This window comes from Dermochelys coriacea, chromosome 5 (assembly GCF_009764565.3).
Source record: "Dermochelys coriacea isolate rDerCor1 chromosome 5, rDerCor1.pri.v4, whole genome shotgun sequence".
NCBI lineage: Eukaryota > Metazoa > Chordata > Testudines > Dermochelyidae > Dermochelys > Dermochelys coriacea.
In genome coordinates, this window is record NC_050072.1 from 21,803,621 (window position 1) to 21,818,104 (window position 14,484).

The following is a 14,484-nucleotide window of genomic DNA, read 5'->3' on the forward strand; positions in this document are numbered from 1 at the left end:
TTGCACTTTAGAAGTGCTTGTGTGGCAACTTGTTATGCTATAAAAGTATTATTGGATCGAATATTGACTTACTAATGGTGACAAAGCATTCATATAAAGTAGTACCATACAATATATAATATCTCTTAATACAATTGAGAGCCCGTTCATTTAAAGCAATTAGGTGCCTCATTTTATTACATGGACTACTAGCTCTGCAGTTTGGTTTGACTGTCTTTTATAAACTGATAGAAATATCTAATAATAGAGAATTTCCACACAACTATTGTTACCTGTTTTACATCCTGAAAACTAATAAATAGTGAACTGGCTCTGATCTAACCGACCATATTATAACTGTAAATAAGAAGCATCTGTGTGGTTTAAATTGTTATAGATTTACAGTGCTGTATTTATGTTACAGGAAGATCCACGGCTGAAATTTCCAGTGCATTTGAGATCAAAAGCTTCTTTGAACCCTAATGATTTGGGCCCTCTTCCTGTGAGTGTCAATTTGACATATTTTATTATATGCATAAAGACCTTTTTTGAGAATGAATGTATACTACTTTCCGCATATACTTTATGTGAATCTGTGTATTGTGTGTATAACATTGTGATCTGAGTAATGTGACAGGAATACACTTTCCAGAGCCCGCTAATAACGTTTTTGGAGTGGTCAACCACTTATTAGCTTAGCTGAAAGTTCAAGGAATGCAGAAGCTTTCTCCATGTCTTTATCATTGGCTGTGTGACACTGGATGGTAGAAAGTTGTTGCTATGAAAACTAAAACATTATACAAGCTTGAATCAGTGGGGTCTAAGGAAGGGCACATCCTATAATCAAAGAACATTTTTGAATTAATTGTGTCAGTTAGCTTGCAGATCTCTTTGCCTGTGTTGTTTTATTGGCATTCACAAATCTAACTTAATATTTTGTTGTGTCTTGGAGAAGGAGTAGGTGGTATACAGTATGGTTTAATTTAGATTTTGAATGACACTTCTACGTTCCACATAGAAAACCACCACTGTGATGCAAATGTTACTTGGGATCATATTAGTAACCAAAGTACACTGTTGCTTTGCTTCATAATCAAAGTAAATTATAGAGCCTTTCTATCTTGATCAAAAGCTTTGCTCTTAAAGGCAGAAAGTAATATCTGAACATTTTGGATTTCTTCGTGTGCTTCTGATTCAGTGCCTGTTGTCAGTAGTGCTCATTGGTCTTGTCGACACTCTGAGGAAGATACTAGCAACACTGGAAACATTAGTGGAGGCAGGCCACTGGTTTCCACCAACACTCTCAGCATCTAATCCAGCTGGGAAGAAGTCTAACTGGCCCTGTCTTGACTACCAGAAAGATGGTTTTGAAATGAAGTTAGGTAATTCATTCGTTACCTTGACTTGAAATACCAATTAGCACCTAGTGTAGGCACAGTTTAACACCTTTACAATAATTTGTTAGCTGGTTACAACACAAGACTAAAGCAGTTTTAAACGAAAAATAGCTGTGCAGGAGGCTGTTTTATTGGCATTTTTCTCATATAAATTGGGCATGCAGTTATGTCCAGAGGGGGCTTGTTTATATGCAGAGTTGCACTGGTTTAACTAAGGTGTGATTTTTATATTGATTCAGTTTAAACCGAGCAAAAGGCTGTCTGGACATTCTTAAATCAATACATTATCATTTAAATCTGCTTATATCATTTAGTGCAAGTTGATCAGAAACAGGTTTAAGGTAAACTGAAACAAGCCATTTTTAAATCAAATGAGTGTGTGTTTGCATAGGTTTTTGCACCAGTTTAACTAAACCTGTTTAAAAGCAGATTGAAATTAAAATAGTTTAATCTTTCTGTTGTAGACAAGGCTGAAGACGATGTAGAAGGTACATCATGGAGTAGGAGTAGGTTTAGGGGTAGTACATGGAGTAGGTGATGGTTTTGAATGGTGCTTGGTGTACTAAAAAACTTCTGCTTCTACTGGTGGGAGGATAGGAACATAAGGATTGTCCTACTGGATCAGACACATGGACCTTCTAGTCCAGGGTCCTGTATCTGATATTGGCCGGCACATTATGATTTAAAGAGGGTTCAAGAAACCCGACATAAAGTAGCTATTGGGGTAGTTCACCCCTTATGAAGATCTCCTACCCTTTATATTTAGCGATTGCCTTAAACCGTGAAGCAACAGATTTCACATCTCTTCCAAAACTTTTTAGTATTTACTGTTATAACTCTGGGCAATCTTGCTATCCATATAAACATCCAATCCTTCTTTGAATCTTGCTAACTTCTTTCCTTTGATGTTAGCCTTCTGTGATTGTTCTGTGCCTTCTAACTTATTTTAAAAAAAGAACTAGCTTAAGTAAATGTAGGTGATGTATTTCTCTGTGCCATGTGCACATTTAATATAGTAATACTATTTTAATTAACATTCTTTTTTTTTATAATTTCAGCCTGGTTGGGAGGAAAGAATCCATTTGGATGGAAGAACATTTTATATAGATCATAGTAAGTAAGCACCTAGGTACTACTGCAGGTAGACAAAGGGAGGTAATAAATATGAAGTGAAAGCTTTATAATTTTACTCTTCATTTAGGAAGCCAGGTGTTGATATGTGGAGACATTGATACCAGAGACTTAGTGCCCTCATACGGTACTGTATATTCACCAAAAGTTTGCTTTTAATTGGCTCATCAAGCTTTGTCCCTCTCTGATCTTGTGAAGCATTAACATTTCTTCTTTGTGGTTTTCTTTGTTTTTGCTGATATTTTGAATTCTTTGTTGTTGTTGATGATCCCATGGCTTATTTGCACTTATTTAATAAATTAAAATACACACTAGGAATAGAAAATAAGATGAGAAAAAATGATGTATCCACAAGTCCATATGTAGGCAGTGGAAGAAATAACACTGATAAGTAATTTTCCCTCCCACTTCCTTAAAAAGGTCTTGTGGCAATGCCAATTCTGACCTTATTTTCTATTTGTAGCATGTTTTATTGCACCAGCCCGTTAATATCTATCCAATTCTGTTATTGAAGTTCCAGTGTAAGTGATGTTTCATTGTAGACTTGTCTTATTACAGCATCTTGGAACAAGTGTGTGGATTTTTGTTGTTTGAATATAAGTGGCAGTCTAATAGAAAATTTTTTACCTTTCAGCCGGGTTTATTTGAAAGGGGTTCCTATTAATGGGAATAATCCTCACATAAAAATATAGAGACAATGAAATATCCTTAGAAAAATTGGAAGTGGGGAGGATAGCTGCACAAAACCTGTAAAAATTAAAATCTTAAACCATTCTACCGGTTTGACAGTATTATGGTTTTTGCTTTATTTTAGTGTCAGTAGTATCAACTGCTATGCTTATTCTCTATATTTAAAAAAACTGTCTGTAAAGCAGATTGTGATTTTTTTTAAATTGCATGCTTAGCTTTTAAGAGAGACCCTGCTTTTAAATAAGGAATTGAACTGATAAATTCTTTCCAGAGAACAAGATTAACCTGTTCCAAATATTACTATGGAATTCTTAGTGCTCTTTGCACTTTTATTAATTATTTTAATTAGCCAACAAATGTATGGAAACTTAGAGTTAAGGTTAGCAATTTATCCTGAACTCCTGTTATCAAGGGGTCCAAGAAAAGAAGAGAGAGCTTGATTTCAGACAGTGTCACATTTACACGTGCTGTAATTCCCTGTCTTTCAGTAGTTTAATTAGCCAGACCCTTAAAATTATTTGAGCATACGTTTGTCTCTAAATATAAGGAAAAAAGGAAAATTGTAATGTATACATTAGTCAGATTTCTAGTGAATTTTTAGTAATTATTAAACATTTTACATTTTTTTTTATTTGAAATTTCTTCCTCAATTCCCTCTCCTGAGATGCAGGGGTTTTTTGGCTTTGCAGATGGCAAACTGCAAAAAGCAGTTTTTTCCTGGTGATACTTGTTTCCAGAAAACACCCTTGTTCTCACATTGTTACATCACTGTGCTTACCAGTGGACCAGCAGCAGGGGTGAAATCAATGGTATCACAATGGACTTGTTCCAGTTTCTTTGCGATAACCTCATGCTCAATATTAAGCAAATGGCTATGCAGAATGTTCAATGACTCGGCTTGCCCAATATTAATAGTAGTGTCTGTCTTCACAGTATTCCTAAGGAATATAATGACATGATATTCATGCAATACACAATTGCAGTAATGTAAGGATATGGTGGTAATATTCCTGTTACATATATATTAATAAATTAATAAATGTATACGTCCCAATTACAAGTTTATGAAACAGTATGTACAATGTACCCCATTAACTAATCACTCAACTGATCATCAGCATCTCCTGTATTCACAGTCCTTTGTCAGTTAAAGTGGCTAGTTATTAAAGAACTATTCTGGCCTTTTATAGGATTGCCAACTCTGACTGAAGCTATTCCAGGAGATTTTTTTTCCCCAACATGATGTAATGTCATTTTCTTAAAATAGCCTATTAAAATCTCCTGGATTGCTTTCAGTGGTCAGCGGGAGCTCGATGCTGATTCCGGGAGACTCCAGGCCAATCCTGTAGGGTTGGCAACCTTAACCTTTTAAGAGAAGAGGGGGCCAGAAGACCCCAGTCAGGGAGTTGGAATGAATAATGGCCCAGGAAATGGTAGTGGAGGAAAGGAGGCTCTCCTGAGGAATTGGGAGTTGAATGGTTGGGAAACCCAGAATTGACCCTTTAAGGGCCAGGAGCCCTTCAGGGCAGGACAATGCTCCCCTTTCTTTCAGCCAATCAGGAGCCATTTCTCTGAAGGACAACAGAGGGAGGCTGCTGCAAAGGGATATCTGGCCATGAGAGTCAGATCAGTAAGCAGCAGCCCTGCTACAAGTACCAAATCATTCTAAAACATTTCTGTGTAAAAGATTGTGATTATTTAAATTAATGGTACACCATCAACTTGAAATCCAGACAATGCTATTAAAGGGCTAATAGATTCAGCTACTTTTGGTGCCCTGGTTCCCCCCCCAATTTTTGTGATTCTCCAGCTCTATAGTCCTATTTTCTTAATGTTTTTCTCTCCCCTATTACAGTGCAAAAGGCTTGTGCAAACAAAGAGCAGAGAAACTGACTCTTGGCGAACAAGACTGAGTGCTATCAAATGCACAGCATAAACTAATAAAGAAAAATTGACTTTCTGTTGTAGAAATCCTGGATGTCACTTGTGGAAATAGTAGATTAAAAAAAATCAAACAGAAATTTCACATTTCAGAAGTGATTATTAATTTTAAAACATTCCTTTTAATAATGATACATAAATATTTTAATTCCCAAGCCCTCCAAGGGGAAATGCATTGGTCATAATATACAGAACTTTTCTTTTCCTAAGACTGGTTCAAGTTCAGCTGGATCAATATTATGACCAAATGTCATTTTCCATCTGAAAGCTGTTCAGTTGCCTGCGTGAAATGACTTAGTAGTCTCTGTCCACCTACACTCGCTATATCTGCCCAGGCTATGTGGAAGACATTGGTCTCCAGCACCTTCCATAAGTATTCCATAATACACTTAAGATGCATAAAGAGAAATACAAAAACAGCATTTTAATATTAAATAATTATTAACAAATAAGAAAATTGCCACAGTTTTCACCTTTTTTATTCTCTCAACACTTTCTTCAGGAACGTTGTTTTAAACTTCAGCTTTCACAATCCGATCTATTTTTTGACCATTTTAAAATCAAATCAATATTAAAAACAAACAGATCTTTCAGGCAAGCAATTTGGGGACTTAAAAAAATGTGTGTGGGGGGGCCTTGATCACAGTTGTTAACATACAAATTATAAAGCATAGCAGTACACATAATACAAAGATTGTTATTCCAGTACTAGGGCAGCAAATTGATGACTTAGACTTTGCCATTGCAGATGGTAAGCTACTTGGTTTTTGGAGCATTGTCTTACTGTTGTGATACCATCGTTCCATTGTGGTTCTACTGTGTTTAGATTTTTATCTGGAATATGCTATGTGCAGGCAGGGTGAATATCTCTATAATACCGTATAACCATTACCCTACCAATGCTCTAAAAATCTGCAAATGAAAACACATTGTGTTGCTATTGTATCATTGGCAGGAGCCATTTTGGTCAAAATTGAACATGCTTCCCTTGTGCCACAACTTCATAAGGGAAGGCAAAAATGTGCACTCTTAACCTGTTTGTAAAATCTGTAGCTAGGGTCTATTGTCTTTCTGGAATGGAGGGAATTTCTTCCCAGATCTATTTCAGGTCCTATTTTAAAATTGTTGTTTCTTTCTTCTTCTAAATTTATAAAAAATAATTTGATCGTATCATAGTGTGAGCTCTTGTCAATTTTTTTTCATTTTAATTGGAAGTAGTTGAAAGTTGCACAAGAAAACACACACAGTTTGAATTTAGTTTGAAACTTAATCTGGCATTTGAAGGGGTTCTTTGCTTGTCTTTACCTTTTGGGCTCAAGACCTTTGTTTGCCTAATCTGAGTTAAGTGGATTTCAAGCTCAAATTATAAATCCCTGAAGTAAAGGGGTTTATAATTTAAATATTGACACTATAAATCTTTAACAGCAGTGTGAGTATACTGGATTATACGGTAGTTTTGCATTTTTGAATGATTGTTCTCAACTAAACAGTGTGATGGGGTTTTAATGGATGGGGTGTTCGCAGTTTTTTTCCTAACCTTGAAGTACTAAATTATGGATGTTGCCGGGAGGTGGGATGCAAGTGAAATTTTTTAAAAGGATGATTTTATGGGGTGGTAGAAGAGAACTAATGGTATGATTTCTTTTGTTAACTTGCAGATAGTAAAATTACTCAGTGGGAAGACCCCAGATTGCAGAACCCTGCTATTACTGGTCCTGTAAGTACTATGTACGCTAATGGTTTTGAATGCTACACATTAAATGCTATGGCTGAAACTCTCTCCTGTGCCAAGATCCACTTGATGCAGGGCAGGAGGGACTGTCACGTAGCTGCTTAAGCTGATTTTCTAAGTCAATCTGAGCTGCTGCAGCACAAGTTAAAACATCCCTATGGTTGCTCTAACTTGTTGGCAGCAGTTCCAAGCAACAGGATGCCAGTTGGGGATTGACAGAGCACACTGCACCCCAGTCCTACCTACTATTCCAGGGCCAGACAAAGTGTGGTATAGATCAGGGGTAGGCAACATATGGCACACGTGCCAAAGGCGGCACACAAGCTGATTTTCAGTGGCACTCATACTGCCTGGGTCCTGGCCACCGGTCGGGGGGGGCTCTGCATTTTAATTTAATTTTAAATGAAGTCTCTTAAACATTTTAAAAACCTTATTTACTTTACATACAACAATAGTTTAGTTATATATTACAGACTTACAGAAAGAGATCTTCTAAAAATGTGAAAATGTATTACTGGCACGCTAAACCTTAAATTAGCGTGAATAAATGAAGACTCTGCACACCACTTCTGAAAGGTTGCCCACCCCTGGTATAGATAGAGGCAATTTCTGTGTCTTCTGAGACCTCCCCATGTCAGATGGCCAGATTTGGAAGCTTGCCAGCCCTCTAATTTCCTTCCTTTCTTCCACCAGTTATCATATAATGTAATTTCTTCCTTAAGGGCCCAGGAAAAATATTTGATCAATGGGTCTCTACCAATTATAACATAATGGAATTTCTTCCTTTAAGTACCTGGGAAAAATATTTGATCAGTGGATTCTCCCAATAAATCCCTGACTACTCCATAATCTTGACTCTGATTTATCTTAGATATCTAATCAGAGTGTATTATTTGGTGCATTATTTCCTCTTATGAAAATCCCATCTGTTCAGATACTGCATGGCTAACAGATGGACACTTGCCCCTTTGACTTGCTAAAACCCCTTCGTTTGTCACTGTTTCCATTCTCCTGCAGCTGCAACAAGAAGCCATCTCCACCAAATTGAAACAATGAAGTTAGTCTCTAAAGGATATTCATTACTAAGATCATCCCTAGGTAGAAAAAGTACTTTTCCAAGGCAGATTTTTCACTGTAAGAAACAGACATTGTGGTGATGAGACTCCAGGATAGAATTGTGCAGAGGCCATATCCAATTTAATACAGCATAAGAAATGCTACTTTCTTGCTCTTGGCATCCAAGAAGGAGGCATTAAAAATATAAATCTGGATATATTTTGTCAGCATGCAGTGAGGACTCCTCCTTTGGCCTCCCTTACTCTTTCCTCACCCATCTTTCCTATGTTAAAATCCTCTTCCTCTACTATGGCTTAGAACAGAACAATCCTCCATTTCCTCAGTGACTCTTCTTTGGCTTCCTAGCCCTTCCTCCATCAAGCTGAAATTGCATATCCTCCCCTTCACACTTCTGCACAGTAATGCCTCTGCCTGCACTGCAGCTCTTACCTTCTACACTTTATGCTCTCACTTCCCAGTTATGACTCACTGCCTGTTTTTCATGCCATTCCCTACACCTTGAACATCCTCCCTCTCCCGTATGGCAGGCTAACTCACTCTCCTAACCCTTCCTCAGACATGTTTCAGATCGTTTTTCAGAACTTGCTCCTCTGGTTCATCTACTCCTGCTCTGGTGCCTCAACATTTATCAAAAATAAACAGAAGACAATTGAAAAAGTAAAATAAAAGAAACAAGATACATGACCAGATTGTTGGCTGGTGTAACTTGGGCTAAAATGGAGTTATGCCAATTTATACTAGCTGAGCATCAGATTAAGAACAAGAATTGAGTTTAAAACTAAGTTTGTATACAGTCTGTTCCCTTGCCAAGCTACGCTCTCCCAACTCACTGTTCACTCTTCCTTTCCTTCCTACTCACCATTGATTGTAGGAAATTATGTATTTTTCTCAAAAATCCTGTCATTGAAATTCAATGCAAAACTTTGACTTCAGTGGCACAGAATCGAGCCCTGGCATCATAATATCCTTTGGCCATCTCGGTTTTTATCTGTGGGGGGATGAGGGGGAAAGCCAATTAATGGTATTTTTTAAATGGTTGGTCCATTTGCATTTGGTACTTATCTGATGTTGCTAAGTCTCCATCATTTAGCCCTTAACAGTAACCAGACAGTATATTGAAAAGCAGATAATATCTACTTTTAACTTACTGGTGGATCATACTGAAAGTTGCAATTTTATTACTGCATTAGAAAAACTCCAACTAATCACTGATGTGAAATGGCCCCTAATGCACTCAATAGGCCGATCTTTTTCAAATTCCGTGTGCGTGGTAACCAAGAATGTCTTTTAAATAAAATCGTTCAGTTCTAAGAATCCTGCAAGAAACTCTGAGAATAAGATGTTGGAGTTTTTTAGTTTAATGCTTATGTGAGCCTAGCAGCCTTGTGTGATGCTGAGGGCTCAGGTCAAATCTGGGTTTTCAGTCCTTGGGTTCTTAGGGACTTGGATTGCTGTGGAAGCACTGTATTGTGCTGAGTCCTTGAGCATGCGGTGATGAAGGATGTGGGGCGGGAAGGTAGAGGAGCTCTTCACATTCATCACTTATCCATGGTGATAATTGCTGACAGAATTCTGGAGCTGCAAAATTAGTGTTCATTTATTTAGATATATAGCTAACCAAATAAAAGCTATATCTAGTCATTATGGAAAAGTGGTGACTGTCTTAGTAGTAGGTGGCATAATCATAGTATCTGGGCGCTATTACAAACATATAAAGTACATACATTCCCTAAAGGGATATTGCATTGTGTGAGTAAGGTATTTAGTCAACAATAAGCATGCCAAAAGATTCCTTCTCTCCTGTAATAAAGTCACATTCTTATCCTCATTCGGGGATAATGATTTTTTTCAACTTTTCACATCTCATCTTCCACAAGGAAGACAACCTAACAGGCATATTTCGACCTCCCAGTTTACACCCACATCCAGCCAATTATAAACCCACTTCAAGACAATCTGAAACATTCTTATCCCCCAGACGCATGTCCTGAACTGACATTTGGCATTTGTGATGCAGCTGGGAAAGGCTGAAGAATATGCAGCTCTAATGACATTTTGGAGTTCAGAGCTATTCTTTTGCCCTCATGGAAATATACTTCAAGTGTTTAGAGCTGCTGCTCATTTGCTTTAACTGTTCTGATAGATCTACTTTTTTGTCCTGTGGAAGCAGCAGGGCAGAGGAAAGTAATGAGGTGACAGGAAAGGATTTTTTGCTTTTATTATGATCTGTCAAGACCAAGTGCCACCTTCTTTCTCTCTCTCTTCCCTGCTCCCAACCCCAAGTAAATTTCCTTTGTGCATGGAAACTGAGGGAGAATGGTGAGTTAAGGAGGCCTGTGCATGCACACGCACGCGCGCGCACACATACACACACCAGTTGATTGGCATGGAACAGATTGCAGCTTTCCATTGCCATTACTCCAGCCTTTTTTTTAATTCAAGGGGTTTTGTACATGACTCTCGTATTTGAGGTCTGACAGTCATAAGGATGGTGAGGAAGAGCTTTGAGTGATATCTTTTAGCTGTACCCCTGTCTTAAGGCTGGTACAAATGAGTGCTTTTGGGTCTGGGGCCACTAGCTAAAAGGGTTGGCTTTAAAGAATTTCATTTACACTTTTGCACCCATGCCAATTTGTGCTGTATTTCCTTCAAGTATATAAGCTAAGCAGAGTCTAGCTGGGTAAGTTCTTGAATGGGAGACTTTCCAGATCCACCTCAGTGTTATGCATGTCGATGGTGATTCAGTAGAGGGTACACTTCTGAGTTAGTATCATAAGAACAGCAACACTAGGTCAGACCAAAGATCCATCTAGCCCAGCATAGTGTCTTCCAACAGTGACTAAACCTAGGTGTCCCAGAGGGAATGAACAGAACAGGTAATCAAGTGATCCATCCCCTGTTGCCCATTCCCAGCTTATGGCAAATAGAGGCTAGGACACCATTCCGTCCCATCCCATCTTATAGTCACTGATGGACCTATCCTCCATGAACTTACCTAGTTCTTTTTTGAATCCTGTTAGTGTCTTGTCCTTCACAACATCCTCTGGCAAGGAGTTCCACCGGTTGTGTGTTGTGTGAAAAAATACTTCCTTTTGTTTTAAACTTGCTGCCCGTTAATTACATTTGGTGACCCCTAGTTCTTGTGTTTAAAGAAGTAAATAACAGTTTCTTATTTACTTTCTCCACACTAGTCATGATTTTATAGATCTCTATCATGTCTCCCCTTAGTTGTCTCTTTTCCAAGCTTTTCCCAGTCATATTGATCTCTCCTCATATGGAAGCCGTTCCCTACCCCTAATCATTTTTGATGCCCTCTTCTGTAACTTTTCCAATTCCAGTATATCTTTTTTGAGATGGGGTGACCACCTCTGCATACAGTATTCAAGATATGGGCATATCATGGATTTATATAGAGCCAATATGATATTTTCTGTCGTATTATCTATTCCTTTCTTAAAGATTCCCAACATTGTTAGCTTTTTTGACTGCCCCTGCACAGAGAGTGGATGTTTTCAAAGAACTGTCCACGACTCCAAGATCTTTTTCTTGAGTGGTAATGTAATTTAGACCCCATCATTTTATATGTATAGTTGGGATTATGTTTTCCAATGTTCATTACTTTGCATTTATCAACATTGAATTTCATCTCCCATTTTGTTGCCCAGTTTTGTGATATCCTTCTGTAGCTCTTCGCAGTCTGCTTGGGACTTAATTATCTTGAGTAGTTCTGTATCATCTGCAAATTTTGCCACTTCACTTTACCCCTTTTCCAGATAATTTATTCATAGGTTGAACAGCACTGATCCTAGTACAGACCCCTGGAGGACACCTCTATTTACCTCTCGATTCTGAAAACTGACTATTTATTCCTACTCTGTTACCTAACTTTTAACCAGATATTGATCCGTGAGAGGACCTCCCCTCTTATCCCATGACAGCTTACTTTGCTTAAGAGCCTTTGGTGAGGGACCTTGTCAAAGGCTTTTTGAAAATCTAAGTACACTATATTCACTGGATCCCCCTTGTCCACCTGCTTGTTGACCCCCTTAAAGACTTCTAGTAGATTGGTTAGGCATGATTTCCCTTTACATCTTCCCCAACAAATTATGTTCATCTATGCATCTGACAGTTTTGTGCTTTACTATAGTTTCGACCAGTTTGCGCGCTACAGAAGTCAGCCTGTAATTGTCGGGATCACCTCTGGAGCCCTTTTTAAAAATTGGCGTCACATTAGCTATCCTCCAGTCATTTGGTACAGAAGCTGATTTAAATGTTAGCTTACAAACTACAGTTAGTAGTTCTGCAATTTCACATTCGAGTTCCTTCAGAACTCTTGAGTGAATTCTATCTGGTCCTGGTGACGTATTACTATTAGTTTATCAATTTGTTCCTCTAGTGACACCAATCTGGGACCATTCCTCAGATTTGTCACCTAAAAAGAATGGCTCAGGTTTGGGAATTTTCCTCACATCCTCAGCCGTGAAGAGTGATGGAAAGAATTAATTTAGTTTCTCCGCAATGGCCTGATCATCCTTGAGTGCTCCTATAGCATCTCAATCGTCCAATGGCCCCCACTGGATGTTTAGCAGGCTTCCTGCTTCTGATATACTTTTTAAAAAAAATTGCTATTACTTTGAGTCTTTGGCTAGCTGTTCTTCAAATTCTTTTTTGTCCTTCCTAATTATATTTTTACACTTCATTTGCCAGAGTTTCTCCTTTCTATTTTCCTCACTAGGATTTAACTTCCACTTTTTAAAGGATGTCTTTTTTTTTCTCACTGGTTCTTTTACTTTGTTGTTTAGCCACGGTGGCACTTTTTGGTTCTATTAGTATGTTTTTTAATTTAAGTTGAGCCTCTATTACAGTGTCTTTAAAAAGTTTCCATGCAGCTTGCAGGGATTTCATTTTTGGCACTGTACCTTTTAATTTCTGTTTAACTAATATCCTCATTTTTGTATAGTCCCCCTTTCTGAAATTAAATGCTACACTGCTGTGGTGTTTTCCCCACCACAGGGATGTTAAATTAAATTATATTATAGTCACTATTACCAAGCAGTCCAGCTATATTCACATCTTGGAATAAAGAATTGCCTCTCCTCTTATGGGTTCTATGACTAGCTGCTCCAAGAAGCAGTCATTTAAGGTGTCGAGAAACTTTACCTCTGCATCCCATCCTCAGGTGACATGTACCCAGTCAATATGGGGATAGTTGAAATCCCCCATTATTATTGAGTTTTTTATTTTTATAGCCTCTCTAATCTCCCTGAGCATTTCACAGTCACTGTCACAATCCTGTTCAGATGGTCAGTAATATATCCCAACTGCTATATTCTTATTATTCAAACATGGAATTACTATCCATAGAGGTTTTATGATACACTTTGGTTCATCTGAGATTTTTACTTCAGTTGATCCTATGCTTTCTTTCACATATAGTGCCACTCCCCCACCAGCACGACCTGTTCTGTCCTTCCTGATATATTTTGTTCCCTGGTATTACTGTGCCCCACTGATTATCCTCATTCCATCAAGTTTCTGTGATGCCTATTATATCAATATCCTCATTTAAGACGAGGCACTCTAGTTCACCCATCTTATTATCCTACCCATATTTTATCATCTTCCATCCTCTCCTCCTTACTAGGACATAGAGTATCTCCATTAATAGATCCTCCTTTAAGAGATCTGTTGCCTCCCAGCATGGAGTTTTGGTGGGAGAGTGGAGAAAGACTGCACTGTGGAGCTAACGTTTTTTTACTGAGCTGTGTCATAGAGGTCATGACTGCCTGCTGTGGAGTTAGCTTCTACTTGATTTCATTTAGCATTGTAATTTTCTGTAGAAAAGTTCCTAGAATTTCAAGAGGGGACTTGTTTAAACATTTATAAACCCAAATAAATAAATTTATTCTCAAAGATCTTCTGTCATTTCCCATAAAGGTGCTCTCAAATTCCAACTCTTAATTATTTTCTTCCAACCTAAATTCCTTCTTATACTTTTAGCTTTTCATTTCTGTTCTAAAATTGTTCCATGGTGTTTCTGCGGACCGTCACATAACAACTGCATTCTTCTCCAGAGGTGTCTGCGCTCTAGTGGTGATTCACGTGAACCCTAGATATTATACAATGTCACTTAATTCCCTCTTAGGGTGTGGGGTGCTAATTTAATTTATAAAATACCTGCAATAAAGGAGTTATAAAGGTACATATTATTTATATTATTATTAACATTATTAGCAATTTTAAATTTTATAACCATTCTTATTGGGGCACATAAAATCCAAAAGTTTGGTTCTTACATATAGGCTATTAAGAGAATTTCAGGCCTGAGAATATCAAAATGGTGGATTTCAATACCCAAACTGCATTTTACTCTATTCCCGTTTCCTACCCTTCTTCTTTCCTTCTAGCCTTTGAAGTTGTAAAAAGTTACCGTACAAAAGTACGTATCTTTCAAAGCTCTGTCCTAGTAGTGAGTTCTGACCAATTTATCATTCTGACCAATTTATCATTTTATAACTCTTCATGCCGATTTCATGC

At 37.8% G+C, this 14,484-nt stretch overlaps 1 protein-coding gene across 1 annotated transcript in view; it reads left to right on the forward strand.

The window, feature by feature from the left end:
* Window positions 1-14,484, forward strand: part of NEDD4L (NEDD4 like E3 ubiquitin protein ligase) — a 366,011-nt gene that overhangs the window by 313,736 nt on the left and 37,791 nt on the right. The window contains 3 exon segments of the mRNA XM_038403055.2: window positions 404-481; window positions 2,435-2,489; window positions 6,797-6,855. Coding sequence (XP_038258983.1) covers window positions 404-481; window positions 2,435-2,489; window positions 6,797-6,855 — 192 coding nt within the window.